Genomic DNA, 18232 nt, shown 5'->3' with positions numbered 1-18232 from the left:
CTTTTGACCAGGCAGGTTTGAGCACCACTAGTCCAAAGAACTGATTCACACACGCAAATGCACAATATCCTTATTTACAAATTGTTGATGCCCAATCATTTTTTCCCTTGTTATGAGTAGGACTTTCTAATGGCCTAAATTTGCATGGCCTCCATCCACCCTTCTTAACAACCAGCTTTTAGAGAAGCCAAATTATTAAATATGGTTATGGAAGAAACAAAGCAAGAGCAAATAAAGGTGTGGGGTGGTCTATGTAGTAACAACTAAGCCTTATGCAACTCTGCCAAGAAGGAGGTCATAATTTACAGAAGGAACAGAGGAGTAACATATCTAGACAAACAATAGTAATACATTACTATGCAGCTTGATAAATACAGTGGAAATAGCTGCTCATACCACTTGTGGGGGTCAGGAAAGGCTAACATGGGTAGATAACTCAAGGTCAGGGCTCTGAAGAATGTGTTGTGTACCAGGTGAAGGAAAATGTAGATCTATGTAGATAGAGGCTGATAAAGCACACCAGTTTCTCTATAGTAACTAGGAAAGGGCAAATGACTTCACTCTTTTGGATCTTACTATAATCATCCAAATGGTTAGGTAATTCCAACAATGGGATTCATTTATCTAAGTTTGGGAATATTCAACATAGCATTTCTTTCTCAGAAATGAAGACAGATATAAAAAATTGCCAAGGCCCACTAGCCAGATAAGTGTTGCATGCTCCTCCATAACTATCTCCCTTCTGTTTTCTATTTACACTTATTAACATCTTTCTTCATTTCGGCATATGCTCACAATAAATTAAATTTTATAAGTTTGCAGAACACTTGTCAACAGTGAAATCTGATGTCAACTAGTTCCATTTTTGGAAAGTGCTTTTATTCTCATTAGATGTCTACTATATCCACACTTGATAGAAGGAGTTACATCTCATGGGCTGCAAGAAATATCCCATATTTCCAACCATTATGTAGGTATTTATAGTGATTTTTAAAGGAAAAATTACACTGAGTGGCCAGATTATTATGATCTCTGAACACATAATAATCTGGCCACTCAGTGTATGTCCTATATAATAAAAGGCTAATATGCAAATTGTCCCCTCGACCAGGAGTTTGACCAGCAGGCAGGCCGGCCAACCGCCCATGTCCCCTCCCCCTGGCCAGGCTGGCCGGACCCCACCCATGTACAAATTCATGCACCGGGCCTCTAACTGAGTGGCCAGATTATTATGCATTCAGAGATCTTAATAATCTGGCCACTCAGTGCATATATCCAGGGTTTTGTTTTGTGCTTGTTTTTTGTTTTATATACACAGGAAGGTAAATACTGAACTATCTAGTTAAATGTCAGATCCTCCACCAGACTACATAAAAGTTAAATTAGAAGTCAGTAAAAGAATATTTTTTCTTTTAATCAGTTAAAATATCTTTACTTTCTAATGTTGAGCTATCCTAGCATTCCTGAGTAAACATTATTTGGTCAGATTACATTATTCTTTTATTTTTTTCCTATTCTTTTACTGTTCCATTCTTATATTTGGTGTCAGTGTACTCTTAGCTGAATAAAATATATTGGATAGTTTATCATCTTTTTCTATGTTCTGAAATATATGATGTCAGATGGGAATAACTGATTCCCTAAAAATTTGGAAGAACATTCCTATAAAATGATCCAGATATGGGGAGGTTTTATTTAGGAGAGTGGTAGTTAGATCTTTGACTTCTATTTAAGTCTTCTTACTTTTCAGGCAATTTTGATATTTTCTATTTTTCTATAAATTTTTAACTTTAGTCTAATTTATAGAATACTCAGCATAAGGTTTTACATAGCATTCTCATTACATTAATGTCCTCAATATCTATACAACAATAATAATAGCTAATATTTATAGGGTCATTGTTCTAAGCAGTTTTGCACATATTCTTCATCTAAGTTATTTGTGCTTTCTCATGTTTTTCTTCTACAGACTTTTCAAAATATTGCCTATTCACTAGTATTTTTTTAAATTTCTTTATTGATTGAGTTATTACATATGTGTCTTTATTCCCCCTTACTACCCCCCCAATTCCCCACTCATGCCCTCACCCCCCTGTTGTCTGTTTCCATTGGTTAGGCCCATATGCACGCATACAAGTCCTTTGGTTGATCTCTCCCCCTTACCCCCACCCTCCCCTACCTTCTCTCTCAGGTTTGACATTCTGATTGATGTTTCTCTGTCTCTGGATCTGTTTTTGTTCATCAGTTTATGTTGTTCATTATATTCCATAAATGAGTGAGATCATGTGATACTTATCTTTCTCCAACTGGATTATTTATCTTAGTATTTTTAAAGAAATAAATGATTTATTAATTAAATGTAATTTTTATATTAGTAATTTCTGCTTTAGCTTTATTATTTCTGTTTTATTGTTTTCAATTTTCTTTCTTATTGAAATATATATTTTCCCCATATTTAAAAATTGAATTTATCTAAGACTGCAAACATTTCCTTTGAGTACTGCTCCAACTACAACAATAAAGTTGTTCCTGTAGTCTTTCATTTCTAAATATTTTTCAACTTCCATTTAAATTTCCTTTTTAACCTGCATTATTCAAAAGTGTTTTCCCCTTATCCATGTATATTTTATAGTTTTATAATATGACATCATTCAGCATATTTTGCTTGATATGAGCACTTTAGAATTTATCAAGATTTCTTGTCACTAGAATGACATTTTTGTTGTTTTCCCCAACATCTATTCCTCACTGTGTAAAGTCATAAGAATTAGCTAAAACTGACCTCACCTCTAAAGTCCAGGAATAAGCCTTGGTTGGTTTAAGACAATCAGGATAATCTCTCCTTTGTCACCATATTGATTCAGGTAATCCTAGGTTAATCCAGTCAGAGTCTTACATTCCTCTGAACACCTGAGTTGGTTCACAAGTGGTCCAGGCAGTTTGCCTCTCCATGTTTTTTCCTGGAAATTGGGGGCTACAGATATTCTCTTGCTCTAGATGCCATGATGTGTAGGTTTGAGGCCTGAAATTCCTGCTGCCATTTTGCTTTTATGCCAAAAGTTACTCTGAAGACAAAAAAGGGATTGCTGGGAATCAGAGTCTAAGCAAACCCTACAAGGCTCCGTATTTCTCTAATAACTTTATTTCCTTAGGTGAAAATTCTTCCTATTGTTGAGTTTGATTTCTCCTTAGATTAGGTTTATTTAAATGTTTGGTTACTTCTGATTGCAATGGTCATCTTTGAAGCTGACATTTCCTGCTGTGTGGTCCACTTAGAGAGGAAGAATAAGCAGGATCTGATGCCGTTGCTTCAGAGGCTGGTCTTCTATAGCCTTTTGTAGAGTAATCACCCATTACTCGGGACCCTGTTTCTAAAATATAAGCTTCCATACTCACTGCTTCTGCCTAGAGCAGGGAGATTTTCCTTTGTTGCTGCCTGGCCCAAGACAGAGGAGAATAACAGGTGTGTTTCTCCCTAGGTTTACGCCTAAATCGCCTAACTAATCACCCTGTCATTTATTCCTGAACCTTCTTCTACTTATAGCTTATTCTCTCTCTCTCTCTCTCTCTCTCTCTCTCTCTCTCTCTCTCTCTCTCTCTCTCTCAGCATGAATCATTCTTGTTCCTTCATTCACAAAATATTGTAATATTTTCCCACAAATGAACTGGGCTGTGGTTTGCTCTTTAACCTAAAAATATCTAATTTCTATCTTCAGGAATATTTTCACAGCCTCTGATCCTTCAATAGTTTCTATTTGAAAATGTATGTATTTATCTATTGGTTTGTTTATATTCTATCATTTTAAGGGCTTTTATGTAAAAGATACTGCAGCAGGAGGTCATTCCACCATCTTGAAATGGATCCCATTAAATGAATCCTATAACTGATACTTCTACCTTTGAAAATATGCTGAGTTTTTGTTTGTTTTTTTTTATTGCCACCTCACAAATAAACAGTGGTCTGGGTGGCAAGAATCTAAAGAAACTAATACAGGCCTAAAGGAAATCAAGCATAGGGCTTAAAAGAAATGCCAAATGTTCTGGGTTCTTTTCTGCTCATTTTACTTGGTTCTCGTGGTAAACTTATTCCGTGTCTGATTTATTGAGTAACTCAAATCTGTGTTTACATATCTGAATTGTTAATTATTCATTACTGAACCACCAAACATCTGGCAAGCATAATCGTGATAATTCTGTAAACATGTCTCTGAAGAATAATAAGTTTTAAGTCCTCAATGTTAATTCTACATAAACTTTCTATTACCAAGTCATACATTGGCAGGGTATCCTGAGTCGATGCTCACTGTAATTATTCCAGCTGCATACACTTGATATTTCTGCCCTGAGCTGCATTCGTCCCCTAAAAGGCAAATAATGGAACTGATTGAGTTGAGAAACAATTAGAAGGGGACATGTATACAAGTGAATGAATCTTGGTGTTCTGGCCATCACATTAAGTCTGCAAGATGTTTTCAGTCCAATGATTTGGACTTTTTTGTTGTTGCTATTGTTATTAGAAAGATTTTACAGAAGGATTCCAAATGCTTCCAAAATTTTTGTGTAAAACATATGACACAAACAAAATTTACACTCACACCATCTGAAATTCCTAAGACCATAACCCATATCCCTACACAAGAAACTTGGGAGAGAATTTACAAATAGGAAGAAAATGTATTTTCTTCAAGTTCAAGATCCAGATTTTACATTTCCAAATGGGTGAAGTCCTCTTGATTTAATTTAACTTTCAATAGCCCAGGAAGACTCTTCTGAAACACAGTTTCACACTACTGACCAGAGAGCCGAATTCTCTGCTGGGCAGGTACATCTTGGCCACCACAGAATAAGAAGGTTTGTTTAAAATCAACAAACAACAAGTGCTGGCTAGGATGTGGAGAAAAAGGAACCCTCATGCACTGCTGGTGGGAATGCAGACTGGTGCAGCCACTGTGGAGAACAGTATGGAGTTTGCAAATAAGGTACTCATTCTCAGCTCCAGCACTGGGACAGCGGCTTTGCGGGGGGGGGGGGGGGGGAATACAGGTACCGTATTTTCCGGCGTATAAGACCCCCGACTTTTGAGAAGATTTTATATATATATTAATAGAGCAGAAGGGTAGAGGGTTCCAGGAAAAATATAAAAAGATAAAACTGTTAGAACAACTAATGTGTTGAGTAGATTGAGACAAAAATTATACCTCTCACAGCATTTGGCAAAGCAATAGCGATGCACATATAAAACACTATCAAAATGAACTAAAAAGTAAAAGTGACTCTTACTCTGAAAAAAAATATCAATAACATGAAATGTACAAGACATGGCTCTGCTAGGAGAAATGTTTACATAACCATAGTAATATAAACACTGAACAACCACCTCATTTAAATGGATATAATTATTTGAAGGGTGAGGAAAAGGGAAAAGGATAGGTGATTAAGAAAGCCTGTTATAGCCCAGCTGGTGTAGCTCAGTAGTTGAGCAATGACTTATGAACCAGGAAGTCTTGGTTCAATTCCCCGTCTAGGCACACGCCCGGGTTGGGGACTCTGTTCCCAATGTGGGGTGTGCAGGAGGCAGCCAACCAATGATTCTCTCTCATCATTGATATTTCTATCTCTCTTTCCCTCTCCCTTCCTCTCTGAAATCAACAAAAATATATTTTAAAAAATAAAGCCTGTCCTAGAAATTCAATAGAGAATATCTAAAATTGAAAAAACTTGTGTAAGAATATAATACAAAAAAGAAAGAGTTGAATGTGATTGTGTTTGGAGCCTGAATTAAGGAGATAAGGGACAAGAAAATTATGTTCTTTGTAGTTACCTTAGTAGAACCGATTGACTTTTTCATCTAGATTAGGAGTGGTAGGATACTGACAGATGGCAATTTAAAATAGAATTATCTCATATGTACATAACACATAGACACAGACAATAGTGTGGTGATAGCCAGAGGAAAAGGAGGGTGGCTGGGTGGAAGTGGGCAAAGGGGGAGAAAATGGGAATGGAAGACTTTGCTTGGGGCGCTGGGCACACAATGCAGAGTGCAGATGATGTTTTATTGAGTTGTACACGTGAAACCTGTTTGGTTTTACAAACCAATGTCACCCCAATAAATTCAATTTTTAAAAATAAACAATTTTTTTAAAAAATCAATAAAAATAAAATAGAATTATCTACATTTCACTGCATTTAACAACTATTCTTTATCAATTATGGGTTGGGATTTTTTTCTCTTCCAGTTTTTTTTTCTTCTGCTTTTCTTTTGTTACAGAGAAAAAAACCCAAGGTTGGTTTATCTCAATGCTGCTCGTTTTAACTGGAAGTCTCCTACCATCTCCTTTTACATAAATTATCTTAGAAATTACTAGAGGCTCGGTGCATGAAAATTCATGCACTGGAGGGGGGTGTCTCTCAGTCGGCCTGCCCCTCTCACAGTCCAGGAGTCCTCAAGGGAAGGTGAAGCCCCCATCACACCTCTACTGCTGCCCCTGCCGATAGTGTAAGCCTCGGCCAACCCAAGCCTCGGCCAGCCCTGGTTACCTGAGCCTCAGGCAGCCCTGGATGGCTGGGCAGCCACCATCCAAGGCTTGTCTGCACCTCGGGCTGGCCTTGGGCGGCTGGGGGCCTGAGGGCAGGTCCAGCCGCACCATGCACCTGCCGCCCCCCCTCCCCCGGCGGGGCTGAAAGGACTGGGGACTCCAGCGGGGATGAGGGGACTGGGTGCCGCCATCTTTGTGATGTTGTGTCGGTCAATTTGCATATTCCCTTTTTATTAGATAGGATGATTAATTTGCAGTGAAGCATTCCTGTCTGTCTTGCTACTTTGGCTTTATTCTGTGTATATCAATGGTGGAGAAATTCTTAAAATCCAACCAGTTCCCTCAAGCCTTAATTTATAGCAAATGGTTTCTGATCTTTGTGTGTGTGTGGTTTTCCTTAGAAAAGTACATTCTCGCAGTATTTGGAGCAGGAATGGAGAGAGACTGAGAATACAGCATGCTTTGCTGCTTTCCTCCAACTTGTTAGATATGTAGTTACAGTTATAAGGATGCTTATGTTATTAAAATACACAGACAACATTTCAAAATAAAAGCTACCCTCTTATAAGTGTCAGCTAGAGAGTATAATTCTTTCTAACAGGAAATCCAGACTGAGAAGGGGCTGCCAAAGTAGCACGCAGGGAGACTCTCATTTTAAGTTCTTGGAGATCAAAGGAGAGGTTCCCTAATGTTAGATTATGGATGACACCCACCAGGTGAAGGGGACCTGACAGTGAGGAAGTCCCCAGCACTCTGTGGCAAGTGTGCCAATATCACAAAACAAGAAGAGTATCCTCCTTTTCTGGTGGTTTAGCAGGTGAGATGTGGCCAAGGAATTGTTGGGATGATGGTTCGAGACCCCAAGAAAGAACCAGTCTGAAAAAATGCAAATAATCCACAAGAAGGAACCGACATAAAGTTAGAAATATGGAGCTTAGTCATGTTTGAATCTCTGGTTCCAGAAACACAACAGTATCCATTCCTTCAAAGAGATACACGAACCCATTAATTCGTCTTATTGCTCTTACCAATTGTTTTTGCGTTTTACTTCTGACAACTATATCCAAGAGTCTTGATGAGGGACCTGTCTACACTTGAACTAGAGATTTAAAGGAGGAGCTTTGAATGCCTATGTATCAGTTAGGGTTTTGTTTGGAGGCTGTTTCCAGAAATCCTGATAAACAATAGCTCAAACAAACAAGAAATTTGTCTTACGTGACAAGAAGTCCAGGATAAGCAGTCTAGGGCAGGTAGGTCTAAGGTCTTACCATCAAGAATCCAGACTTTTTCCAATTTTCCAACTTTCCCCATCCTTAGCAAAGGCTTCAGCATCATGTGCACATTCCAGGTGAAAAGAATAAGGAAGCTGAAAGGCAGCACCAACAGGCTCCCACGTCCTTCTCATTGGCCATAACTGAGGTGCATGGTCTCCCTGGCTACACAGGAGTGTGGTAAATTGAGCTGTCAGGTTGTCAGACTGCATAGTAGAGTAGGGCTGACAAGGTTGAAACCTAAAGAGACAATGTGGTGTGGCAGTGAGGAAAAGAGACAGTAAGAAAGGAAAGTCAAAACTCAAGGGACAGAGTTTGGTCTGTTTGTCAGTTGTCCTCTCGGGCGGGAGATTCTCTCCCCACTGCCCATTTTGAAGAGTCCTGGGAAGGTGCAGATTGGGAAGGAGCTCTTGCTGTGAAGGGAAATGATGGTTATAAATATCATCCAGGGCACATGCTTAGAAGTGAAAATGCGGGTTCAGCTGGGCCTATTCAGCTGGAGAGCTGCCTTATCCAAGAACAAGCCTTCCCAGGGAAGCCCACTTTCAACAGCCAGGAGGCAGGGGATACAGACCCAGCCATGGCCCACCCAGGGCCACTTTCACAAGCCCTTTTAGTTCCAAAGCTCCCCGTGGGGTTGGCCAAAGCTGTCTTCAGGATTGTCCTGCAATACAATTCAACCTTTCTTTCCGTCCACTCCTGCTTCCTCCCAGACCTAAGGCCAGACCAGCACCACCAACCCAGGAGAGAGGGGTTAGCAGGGCGAGGGAAGCATCTGAGGCAGATAGTAAGGTCAAGCTTGTTTACAGTCAGAGGGGAAATTCCTTTCTTCTGTCTCAGCCCACCCTCCTCCCCATCTTGTGACAGCTCATGTTTTGGAACCAATGGAGTGGAGCAAAAGGAGCCCTAGAGTTGGGATCAAAAGGAGTTCAAGTCCAGTTTCTCTAATGCTCTGGGTCAGACCACTTCACTTCTCTGAGAATTGGAAGAGCAATGGGAAAAGCTGGGAAGAACAATGCCATCGTCCAAGATTGAGGGGGAGTAGGCAAATATATAACATAACGTGGGACAGTGCTTTAGAAACTGCGTTACAGGCCAAAACCGGTTTGGCTCAGTGGATAGAGCATCGGCCTGCGGACTCAAGGGTCCCATGTTCCATTCCGGTCAAGGGCATGTACCTTGGTTGCGAGCACATTCCCAGTAGGGGGTGTGCAAGAGGCAGCTGATCGATATTTCTCTCTCATCGATGTTTCTAACTCTCTATCCCTCTCTCTTCCTCTCTGTAAAAAATCAATAAAATATATTTTAAAAAAATAAAAAGAAACTGCGTTACAGGAGTGCGGGTGAATGCCATCTAAAAACAACAGATAATGGTTTCTGTCCCTTGGTTAGATTGTCTGTGTACCTGGGGATTTTTAAAGTAAACTTTCTGCCCGGGTTAGAGTTGAAAGGTTATACTGCCACCTTGTCTTTGCCTTTGTGTTCCCAACTCCTGAGCAAGGGAAGGGCAGGGTGGGGTGGGAAAAAGAAGTGGAAAATAGATCACAGCTCAAATCATGTGCCATCCTCAGGGTAGATGAGCTTAGCCCCTATATGCCCAAGCAGCTGTGGTTATTCCTAAAAAACAACATGCCTACACACACCCACACGGTAAGCAGCTCTGCCAATGGTGGAACATCTGCATTTCATTCCCAGCATGAAAACACTTTAGCCAAAATTTGCCGCAATGTAGTGTGCTAAGGAAGAAAAAAAACATAATATTCCAAGCATTAGAAAAAAACCTGGATTATACCACAATAATTACCTTTGGGAGAAAAGATTATAAGTGAGCTTTGTTTCTTCCATGTGCATTTCTGCAAATTAATTTAAATTACAAACTTGCTACCATGAATACATAGTTATCCTTTTTTTATCAGATAAAAGTAATTGTCATAAGATAAAATGAAAAATTTAATATTTCTTTGATTTTCTATAAATCTGCCATCTCATCCCATCCGCAGTGTCTCTGGGCTTGAGAGGAGGAATAAAAAGAATCCTAGAAATAACTTTCATTATTCAACAGAAACTTTCCAGAGAGCAAACTCCACTCTGGGTAACCACCAGCTGCTTGAAATCTGTTAGAGACTGAATGTTTGTGTCCCCCCAAATTCATAAGTGGAAGCCCTAACCCCCAATGTAAATTAATTTGGAGATATGACCTTTAGGAGGTAATTAAGATTAAATAAGGTCATAAGGATGGGGCCCTAATCCTATAGGATTAGTCTCTGTAAGAAGAGACACCAGAGAACCTTCTCCGCACTCACTCTCTTTCTATCTCCCTTCCTCCCTCCTCTTTCTCTCTCATTCTCACCCTCCTTCCTTTATTTTTTTCTCTCTCCACAGAGGAAAGGTTATTTGAAGACATAACAAGAAGAAAGCTGTTTATAAACCAGGAAGAGAGTTCTTACCAGAAAGCAAGTCAGCTGGCACCTTGGTTTTGGTTTCTCAGTCTCCAGAACTGTGAGAAATAAATATCTGTTGTTTGAGCGCCCCAGTCTGTGGTATTTTGTTATGGCAGCCAGAGCAGACTAATACATGATCCTCCAGAGGCCTCATGCCAGGCACCTCAGTACCCAGCAGCTCTAGAATTCCATGCAGTGCCTAGTTCTGCCCTCAAGCTGGGCCCAAGTTCAGAGGCCTGGAGAATTGAGCTATGAGCCATATTGAAAAATGTTTCATTCAGGGTGAACCTAGCCCCTTCATATTTGCACTGACAATGTCAGTCTTAATTGCTGAGTCACCAAGTTTAAGAGGATAAGCAAGAGTCACTGTAATTAATAACAAAGGATCAGTCCCATGGCAAAGTCACTTCTGTTTCCTCTCCAACAAGTGCTATGTCACAAAGAATAGCATATACACCAATGAAACAGAACAGAGAACCCAGAAATTAACCCCAGCCATTATGCTCAATTAATATTTGACAAAGGAGGCAAGAGCATACAATGGAATCAAGACAGTCTCTTCAATAAACGGTGTTGGGAAAATTGGACAGATACATGCAAAAAAAGAAAAAGAAACTAGACCACCAACTTATACCATACTCAAAATGGATAAAGGACTTAAACGTAAGACAGGAAACCATAAAAATCTTAGAAAATCCATAGGCAGCAAAATATCAGACATATGCCATAGCATTATCTTTACCAATACAGTTCCTAGGGTAATGGAAACTAAGGAGAAAATAAACAAATGGGACTACATCAAAATAAAAAGCTTCTGCAAAGCAAAAGAAACCACCAACAAAACAATAAGAAAGCCCACTGCATAGGAGAACATATTTGTCAATGTTATATCCTATAAGGGCCAAATCTCTAAAACTTATAGGGAACTCATACATCTTAACAAAAGAAAGATAAACAATCCAATCAAGAAATGGGCAAAGGACTTAAATAGACACTTTTTGAAAGAGGACATACAGAAGCCGAGAGACATATGAAAACATGCTCAAAGTCACTAACCATCCAAGAGATGCAAATCAAAATGATAATGAGATACCATCTCACACCTGTCAGAATGGCTATCATCAACAAATCAACAAATGTGCACTGCTGGTGGGAATGCAGACTGGTGCAGCCTCTGTGGAGAACAGTATGGAGTTTCCTCAAAAAATTAAAAATGGAACTCCCATTTGACCCAGGGATCCCACTTTTAGGAGTATATCCCAAGGTATCAGAAACATCAGTCACAAAGGACATATGCACCTCTATGTTCATAGCAGCACAATTTACAATAGCTAAGATTTGGAAACAACCTCAACCTAAGTGCCCATCAGCAGATGAGTGGATTAAAAAACAGTGGTACATCTACACAATGGAATACTATGCTGCTATAAAAAAGGAACTTTTACCATTTGCAACAACATGGATGGACCTGGAGAGCATTATGCTAAGTGAAATAAGCCAACTGGAGGAAGATAAATATCACATGATCTCACTCATTTGTGGAATATAATGAACAACATAAACTGATGAATAAAAATAGATCCAAAGACAGAGAAGCATCAAATAGACTGTCAAACTTCAGAGGGAAGGTGGGGGGCTGGGGCAGGGAGGCAGAGGTATGCATGCATATAAGGATAACCAATGGACACAGACACTAGGGGAGTGAGGGCATGTGCTGGGGTTGGGGGTGGGGGGCGTGGCTGGGGAGAGATCAATGGGGGAAAAAGGAGAAATAATTTTAAAAATAAATAAATAAAAATAAAATGTACTACAAAGCAAAAAAAAAAAAAGTTATAGCACAGATTGCAGTGAGCAGGCAGCACACGTGATATCACACCAAATGATTTCATCGAGATTGCCTTTATTTTCACACTAGGTAGTCAGGATGAAATTTCACATTAGATGTGTCTTTTTCCAAACCCCTGCTTTGACAAATACTTCCAGGTTTTCAAGTGGTAAAAAAGAAATCAAGTTGCAACTCACTTCCAAATTAGCTTTTACTCACTGTGTACATCAATTTCTCTTTTGCTACATAGCCAAAAAAGTGAATGTTAAGTCAAGTTCAAATTTCTTTATCATTCAGTTCTACATCATTTAGATAACTTTCAGGAACGTTTCAGTTACTTTTTTTTTAACTACTAGAATGCAGTCCTTCTCCAATCACAAATCGTTTTTCCCAAGTCCTCCGCTGGCAGGAAAAAGTTCAGTGGGTTAGGAATCGACCTCTGTAACTGCAGAGTGGGCTTCCTCACTTAGGAGCTGCGGCACTGTCTCAGGAAGGCAATCTCGATTTCATCCGCGATTAAAACAGAGGCAACTGTAACGAGACTCTGCCTGACTCTACAGGGGTGTTGGGACACACCAAACCTCACATTCTTCCTTGGTTTCGAACCGGTTGGCGTTGCCCCCACAGCTGCCATACCAGAACTGTTGGCAAGCCCGCTTGTCCTTGTTATAGTACCATTTCAGGACGTAATCCTGGCACTCGCCTTCCATTGGATCCATCAAACAGGGACCTGCCACAAAACAAATGCGAGGGGTTGAATTTCCTGTATGAGCATGACAGGAAGGGAGCGATGGTTTGGTGTCACGGGCCTGAAAATGAATCCTAGCCTCACTATCTACTGGCTGTGTAGTCTTGAGCAAGAAACAATCTTTCTGAGCCTCAATTTCCTAGACCAGTGGTCGGCAAACTCATTAGTCAACAGAGCCAAATATCAACAGTACAACGATTGAAATTTCTTTTGAGAGCCAAGTTTTTTAAACTTAAACTTCTTCTAACGCCACTTCTTCAAAATAGACTCGCCCAGGCCGTGGTATTTTGTGGAAGAGCCACACTCAAGGGGCCAAAGAGCCGCATGTGGCTCGCGAGCCGCACTTTGCCGACCACTGTCCTAGACCATACAAACAATATTTTTTTTAAAAAAAAAAACCTTCATAAATTGTTGTAAGGTGTCACATAACATATGTGAAAGATGTAATACAATTTCAGGCATTATTTTGCACAGTACCTAACACATGGCGGATACATCAGACAATGCATAAATGAGTGAGTGGATGAATGAATAAATAAATCTTTCTGATACTGAGAATTCCTTATTTGTTTATTTTACTTATTTCCCTCTTTATTCAAACCATCTCAATCACTTCCTACTCTCAAAGCCTTCTAATAGCCTAAGCAAATACAGTTTATGTATTATTTATTGTATCTTGACACTTACCCAAGAAGTTAATATTAAAAGGAAAACATGATGTTCCTAGAAAAATGAATAAATCATTGGGAATCAACAAGTGACAACAGAGCAAAATCTGGGATACAGTGGATTCTAAATCAGACATTAATTTTTCCAGGTATTTTCGTTGCAGGCCAGCCCCACAGCACAGAAAAGTGGTACCCTCCAGTTTCCCTTGGGCCTTCCAATCACTCCCAAATAAGGAAGGTATCTTGCTTTAGAAAGCAAGCATTAAAATTTGTGGTCTATTCCTGGGAAGCTGCTGACGTACCCCCATTAGTGTAATCAGCACAGACTAGTTCTCTTGAAGGAGTGACCAGATGTGCTGGACCCAAGGGGATGAGATGCACTCTTAGTGGGGTAATGAATGGTCCTACGCCTTGAACAGGCACATTGGAATTGGCCTGCTGCATGGCTCTGACTTGGGGACAGGGGGGCGGGGGAGAAAACAGGCAGTGAGGGCCCAGGAGAAGGAGCCAGAGCAAATGCTCCTCCAAAAATATTATCGGAGTCAACAGAAAAACACTCCAACGGTGAACTTTTGGCTGTACTCTCTGGGTCCAACAAATAGATGTAGGGCTCAGCCGTCAGCTGACACCAACTTCTACCATTACAAACTGATTCCCAACTGACAGGCCAAGGACTTGTTTAAATGGATCCTTACTTGGCCCTGGATGGGTGGCTCAGTTGGTTAGAGTGTCAAGCCATACACCAGAAGGTCTCAGGTTCGATTCCTGGTCAGGGCACACAACTAGGTTGTGGGTTTGATTCCCATCGGAATGCACATGGGAGGTAACTGATCAATGTTTCTCTCTTCTCTCTCTCTCTCTCTCTCTCTCTCTCTCTCTCTCTTTCTCTCTTCCTCTCTCTCTAGAATCAATAAAAGACATATTCACAGTTGAGTATAAATAAATAAACAAACAAACCAATCTATCTATCTATCATTACTTTTCCTAGTGATACTTTGTGGCTTTTGGCTTTAGAAGCCCCACCCTTGCATTTAACCTGGGAGACAACCAGGGGCTGCTTCCCCTGGATTATTTTTCTAGAGCAGCACCGCCCTACAGACCCTTCTGCGACGAGGGGCATATTCCATGTCTGCACTAACACAGTAGTCACTGCTTATGTGGCTATTGGGTATTTGAAATATGGCTGTTGCATCCAAGGAACTGAATTTTCAGTTTTATTTCATTTCAAATGATCTTCTATTTAAATAGCCCAGGTGGCTAGTCATTGGTCAGCACAGCTATAGGAAAGTCAATCCTCGAAGCTTTAAACTACTCATCTCCAAGGTATTCTGTGCAACCTAAGGGAGCCTCAGAGTCTTAAGTTTGCTTTTAATCAGTATGATATGGCATTTGGGGGGCAAACAAGTTTTCACCCGAGCAATTATTGCTATGCCCTAATTTTACATTTGCATGGTTTTTACCAAGAGTGGTAACTTTTGCCTTTCTTAGAAGAATTCTGCAGCAGCAATCAGTTTTACTCAAACAAATCCATGAATCCAGGAATGAAGAAAAGGGGAAGAGAAAGGAGAACGCTGGATAGGTCTGAAGAACAGCTACGATGACATTGCAATATGCCCGGGCTGGTTCTCTCTACTGATACATATGTTGCATGAAGTAGCCCTTCTTGGACGAGAAAGCCAAAAAAAAAAATAGATCTGTGTGCTTTGGAGATAGCACTGAAATTGAAAATTATACCAAGACCAGCCTGGCTTCTATGACAATTCTGTACAAGTACATGCAATGAAAGGTTGCAGGTACCATGGAAGAATTTAGCTTATGATACAGGTGCACAAAGGAGGCCATGAAAATTTAAGACTACATAGGGGCCAGAAAGGACTCTAAGTAGTAGTGAAACTTGACCTGAGTGTTAAAAGATGAGTAGATGTAATCCAGGTGGAAGGCTGCAAATGGACAGATGAGCATGAGCAAAGGCATGGAGACTTGGAATAAAGAACAGGGGATCAGGGCTACTGCAAATAGTGCAAAAGGTATATGTAGGGAAGTGGCAACCAGTAGGCCTCAGAGGACACTGCAAGGTCTAATCACAGAGGCCTGTGTGCCTTATCCAGGCATCTGAACATTATCTTATAAACCAGGGGAACGTCCAGCCGGTGAAATTATTTGGTCTGGCCCTGCCCAGGCATTAGGGGTGAGATAATTAAATGTTTGACCAAATATAGCAGGGTAATTTTTAAGTTGCTATGTTTGTATGACCCACGAATGATGTTATAAATATCCAAATGGCCCTTGGCAGGAAAAAAAGGTTTCCCACCCCTATAATATAAACCATTGGGAAATAAAGAAGAAGACAAATGACAGGATCAGATTTCCATTTTAGAAAACTTAATTTGGTGTTCAGAATGGAATAGGAAGGAGGACAAACTGGAAGAAATGAGACTCGTTAGACAACATTGCAATTATACTCAAGGTGAAAGCCAAGGTATTAAAAGGGAAGATTGTGGGAAAGGGAATAGATCTGAGAGATGCTGAGGAGGAAGTCACACGAAGATGTGGTCACCAGTTGGAGGCAGGAGGAGAAAATTAGTGATGTTTGGGTTTTAGCTTTCCATTCCTGGGTCAATGGAGGTTCATTCCAATAAAGAATAAAGCTAAAGAAGGTTTGAATGGGAAAGATGAGTCCCATTTTGTTTAATTATGTTTGTCTGAAATGACTGTGGGCATATGCAATGGTGCCATCTGGAGGGCAGTTGGTTAACTAAGCTGGTCTGCAGCTCAGGAGAGAGTCAAAGATGGAAGGTACGGATTTGAAGTCATCAGCACAGAGGGGCTAGTGGAAGTCATGGTGGGAAAGCTTGTACCTGTAGGATGTGTAGAGTCCTTGGAAGATTGAAGAAAGGACCTTGGGGAAGGCATTGCAGGTTTACCATCAAATTCGTGAAGCCTAAGCTTCGGGGCCCCTCATTTGCATCAAATATTCACTTTTGAATTAAATTTTAATAGTTTTATATGCTTTCTTAATTAAAGAGGGCTCCTAGATTGTATAAATTTCAGGTTCCATGAAACCTGGTTCTCTCTGTGGGGCTAGACCTGGAAAAAGGAGCCCACCTGGACTGGTCAGAAGTAGAACAAGAGGAGAAGATCTCTGGGGCCAAAAGAGGACAATGTTTGAAAAAGAAGGTTACAGCCAGCAGTGGCCCCATCCCAAAGAGCTCAAGTCAAGAGCCTGTGGGTTTTTTGTCAGTGGGAACAGTGGAAGACTAGGGACAGCTCTCTCTGACTGAAGTGCAGGAAAACACAGGAAGTTGCACCTGGCACTTTTCTTTCTTTTGAAAGCAAAAATATATGGGCATCAGCTACAGAAAGAGACACTGGGGAAGGAACTGGAAGAGGTGGTGAAGGTTTAGAGTAGCCTTGGAATGCAATGAGAGAGGGACTGGCCACAGCCAAGTTACAGAGTAGGTAAGAAATGTGGGGGACCCTCAGGCCTTAGTTTTTGTCTGTGAAGTAGAACTGGATTAGATGACCTGTCAGCTTTCCCCCTTCTCTTTCACCTTGACTTGGTAGGAAAGGCTCCCTTGGAGCAGGGGTTCTCACTCGTGGTTGCTCCGTGGAATGGCTGGGTAACTCCTTCGCCCAATGATTCTGATTGAATTGGTCTGGGATGAGGTCTGGGCTTTGAGAATTTTTAGAGATTCCTATTTTACAGCCAAGCCTGAAAATAACTGCCTTAGTGAAGTACCTGACCATATTACATACTGAGAACAGAATGATCAACAGGATAAGTGCGATCCTGAATTTTTCACCTAAGGAGGTAAACTGTTCTGCTGGGAGTGACCACTCCTCTGTCCATCGGTTTTGTTATTATTTCCTTTAAACATCTGTTTACTTTGGACCTAAGTGGTAGAACATATCAGCATCTTAATACCTACCTTGGGTTGTAGGCTTGTTATGTGGCAAACACATAAATTAACAAGTTTTATCCTCAAAACAACCCTGTGAGATAGGTATTCACACAATCCCCACTTTACACATCATAAAACTGAGCCATAGAGATGTAGCCACTGAGCTAGCTGCCCCAGATAGAGAACCATCTAGGCACACTCAAAACCTCTGGGCAATTATCTCTCATTTAATCTAAGCAGGACTGACCACGCCACTCACTAGAAATTCTTCCAGCCATCTTTTCCCTACATTTTACAAACTTGAGAGTCAAATCCTCCCAAATCTCTTTCTAATGTGGTCACTGTTTTTGCTCACTTTTGTTGAGCCCATGTAAGAGGTGACATGGTATCTGCATTATTACCAGCTATAACCCTAAATCATTGCTAGTTGTTTTAGATGAACCCAAAGGTTCCTGAAACTTGGTCAGCACCGATGTGGCCACTCATAGATGAAGGAGCCTTCTACAAGCCAGTGCATTGTCCAGTGCATTGTCCTGCAGGTCAGGAGCATGTTTGCTGCTTCTGCAATAGATCATTGCTTCTCCACAATGAAATACAGACATTTCATAGGGTGTGCTCCCATCTGACCCACTGAAATAGCTTCTGTTCAGCTCCAAGTTTACACGCAGGTGAAAGTTAGTCCTTGAATATGGTCTTAAACTAATTTCTTTAGCTGCATATATGAATTTGTGTATTTGGAAGGAAAATATATACAAGCCAAAATTTGCAAGTTAACATACACAGTACGTAGGATTTTAATAAAAAAAAAAAAAGATAAAGATTTTAAAAAGTAAATTCA

General features: G+C 40.5%; 1 protein-coding gene across 1 annotated transcript in view; it reads right to left on the bottom strand.

Annotated features, from left to right (window-relative positions):
* Positions 1 to 12175: 12175 nt before the first annotated feature.
* LOC103299842 (collagen alpha-4(VI) chain-like) overlaps positions 12176 to 18232 on the bottom strand; it is a 92282-nt gene continuing 86225 nt past the window's right edge. Inside the window, exon 37 of the mRNA XM_008156696.3 lies at positions 12176 to 12806. Coding sequence (XP_008154918.2) covers positions 12631 to 12806 — 176 coding nt within the window. The 3' untranslated portion in view covers positions 12176 to 12630. The remainder of the gene's footprint in view (positions 12807 to 18232) is intronic.

The sequence above is a fragment of the Eptesicus fuscus genome, chromosome 18, assembly GCF_027574615.1.
Source record: "Eptesicus fuscus isolate TK198812 chromosome 18, DD_ASM_mEF_20220401, whole genome shotgun sequence".
In the NCBI taxonomy this organism is placed as follows: Eukaryota; Metazoa; Chordata; class Mammalia; order Chiroptera; family Vespertilionidae; genus Eptesicus; species Eptesicus fuscus.
This window is presented reverse-complemented; position numbering and strand designations above follow the sequence as displayed.